Genomic DNA, 3241 nt, shown 5'->3' with positions numbered 1-3241 from the left:
CTTGAATGCATGAGTCCCTAGGAAAAAATAAATGATGATTTTATGGCCAAGCCTATTGATAGGCCTTGCATTTTGGGAGAACAATCAAAATCCAGCTTTTAAGCTTACCTATATGCCATTGATAAGCCATGGAATTTAAAAGCCATGGAGTTATATGGTTTAGATGGCACCAAATTATGGGAAGTACCCAACCGTACCGATAAGTTAACCTGCAAATAAACTCCTCATGCAATACAAATTATTTTTATTTCACATCAATATATCGAAACAAAGGCTTTTGAGTCTTTTCATACACCTCAATTTTGTATAATGTCCAAAGTTTTATTTGTGGAACACCTTATCTGGCCTTGATGCTTGTGGTCAGCTATTAGGTAAAACAAAGTTTATCCATGGAAACCCCATCTCGTTTCTTGATTACTAACCTCAAATTCAGCTTAAATTGCTCCTAAATCTCGTATTTGGATGATTAAAACCAAAACCCTAGATCTTTGGCCCTTGGTAGSTGGTAGAATTTGCAGAGATCTACGGAGTTTTTTCAACTTTTCTATCTATTTTTTGGTATTTTATTGATTAAAAAGCGAAAAGAGAACATGGGTTCTGTTCGGGTGCAGAGAAAACCAAAGGACAAAAGATAAAGTTTGGTGCTTTTTCTTGATGGGTGTTTGGCTTTCTTGAAATGCATCTATAAATCCTTTTTGTGTGGGAATTTTGATGAAGAACACAATCCATATATGCAAATCGACACCGAAATTTCGACGGGTTTTACATTTTTCATTAGATCTTAGTTAATTTTGCACAAAAAAGATAGAAAAAGAACATTGTTTTTGCGGGTTGTTTCTTGCWTTTCTGATTGGTTTTAGGGTCACCAACAGGAAGATAATGTCGGCATTATCGTYACCAGAAAAAGAAGATCGGTACTACTCGACACGGGGATCAGGAGCAGGATTCGACGACAGCAGCAGCAGCAAGAAGGTGTTGAATGTGGATACAAAGAAAGAGAGCAAAAGGGCAGTTTGGCCTAAACTGTTCACCACATTATCAAGCAAAGAGAAAGAAGAAGACTTCATGGCTATGAAAGGGTGTAAACTGCCTCAAAGGCCAAAGAAAAGGGCCAAGATGATTCAAAGAACCTTACTTGTAAAATCACTTAATCACTCCTATTTTCCTTCTTGACAGTTCTTCAAATCATGGGTTCGCTCTGATTCATTCAAGATTTGCTTGATCTGAATTTTGGTGGTTTGTCTGCAGTTGGTTAGTCCAGGAGCATGGCTATCTGATCTATGCCAAGAAAGATATGAAGTTAGAGAGAAGAAGACTTCCAAGAAGGTGGTTAACCCTTTTGGTCAAATCTGTAACTAATTATGCTATCAGATCATGGTTGCAAACCCTTCTGCCAAATCCAAAAACAGACTTGGAATATATTTTCTGAAAGTTGTGCATTTGCTTTCTGATTTGGAACCTTTGTGGGCCAGAAATGATGCAATGCTAACTTGTACCTTTTGGAATACATGTTGTATATTGTGCTGTAATGAGTTGTACAATGGTTTTTGCAGAGACCCAGGGGATTGAAGGCAATGGGAAGCATGGAAAGTGATTCTGAATGAGATTTGGAGGGAAAAAGAATACTGAATTTGGGTAGGTTTTTGTTAGAAATTGAAAAGAGAAATCTATCTTTTTTTCCCAATTGTTATTTGTTGGCTCTTCCCAATATATTTTAATCATATATGTACTTTTAATCGCTAGCTGTTAATACTTCGAATTGTGTTCGAAATTTCGTCTACGTGATTCATAAGATTAGTCATCATCTCATACGTATGTCGTATCAGACGAATCTCATTTTCTGAAAACGGGCATTACCCGCAACAAAGATTAATTAAACAACCAAAAGGTCTTTGGCACAGCGGTATATGATACTTTGGCCTCCTAGGAGGTCAAAAGTTCAAACTTCATCAAATGTAAGAGTGTGTGAGTTTATGTTTTTTTGGGTAACCGTGAATATTCAGGTCAATTTACGTGCATCGGCTAATCCTCAGATGGTCATGAATGATTTGAAGTTATTGCAAGTGAATTTAAAGACTTTTATAACGTCTAGATTCAAACTCGGGTAAGATGATTAAAAAAAGCCATTTATTTTCCATGAGGTGAAGGTGTTAGATTTTTATAAAAGATTTGAGGGTTGTTTTTGACATATGACCAAATCTTGGAGGGTGTGGTTTGGTGGAACAATACTCTTGAGCCTTTGATCCAATTAGTTTACCTTAACCCAATTCATGATATTTGATTAATACTCTACAAGCCTCGTTAATAGTCGTCGTGGATCAAGACTAGTGTTTCATATCACGTTAAACATGTGGTAGGTCATGGTTCAATCAACGACGATGGGTTTTAACGTCTTAGACGTTGATAGTTTCATAACCTTAAATATGTTTACATTTTCTACAGTTTAAAAATAAAAATTAGACTCGTTAGAACAATTGAATGACATTTTTGACCTTTTATTGATTTTTTTTTATCTTTTACCTAATCAAAACGATTTTGGTTCATATGGTTTTGATCGGGTAAAAGACAAAAAAATTGATAAAAGGACAAAAATGCCCCTTAAAGAATTTTTTAATGACTATTAGAGAGAGAGATAAATCCAAACGTTTTTGTAAACCATGATGGTCATATTGTAATTTGAAAACTGTAGTAATGAAAAGTGTTATTTCCGACAAACCACAAGGACCAAATTTGTAGTTTACTCTATGGGTGTTTGCGGTGTGGTGCGGTTTATACGGTTTTGTCCCTATCACACTTTATGCCTCAAAATCCAATAATTACAAGTTTAAAAATACATTATAAAATCAACGATAAAGTAACCACAGTTCAAGAAGATAATAAACTCCAATATATCTGATTCGTAAATACATATTGTATAATTATAAGTATTACAAAATTATTGAGTTGATTTATTAATATCGACAATCAGATCAAACTCAAAGTCCAAAGTACAAAATCCAAGAGGATATTTTGCAAATCAATTCATTCGTACAAGCCATTAAAACTGTCGATTTCATTGTTTATTTTAGTGAATTTTTTTCATGAAATTATTTAATATGATGAAATTGTTTCAAATAATTCATTTCAAATAATTATGTACATTATCATCTTCATTCTATTAATTTTAGTAAACATATTTTATCAAAATGAGAAATACATGAAGTAATTTAATTTTGGGCAAATTGCATGAAAAAGTAACGTA

At 33.9% G+C, this 3241-nt stretch overlaps 1 protein-coding gene across 1 annotated transcript; it reads left to right on the top strand.

The window, feature by feature from the left end:
• Window positions 1–879: 879 nt before the first annotated feature.
• LOC112523898 lies at window positions 880–1767 on the top strand. The gene is made up of 3 exons (XM_025133569.1): window positions 880–1137; window positions 1249–1326; window positions 1554–1767. The coding sequence occupies exons 1-3, from the start codon at window positions 880–882 to the stop codon at window positions 1602–1604; spliced, it is 387 nt and encodes a 128-aa protein (XP_024989337.1). The 3' UTR covers window positions 1605–1767.
• Window positions 1768–3241: the final 1474 nt, after the last annotated feature.

Source organism: Cynara cardunculus (genome assembly GCF_001531365.2).
Source record: "Cynara cardunculus var. scolymus isolate 2C chromosome LG 12, CcrdV1, whole genome shotgun sequence".
Classification (NCBI taxonomy): domain Eukaryota; kingdom Viridiplantae; phylum Streptophyta; class Magnoliopsida; order Asterales; family Asteraceae; genus Cynara; species Cynara cardunculus.
Note: the sequence above shows the minus strand (reverse complement) of the source record. Positions and strands in the feature narration are given on the sequence as shown.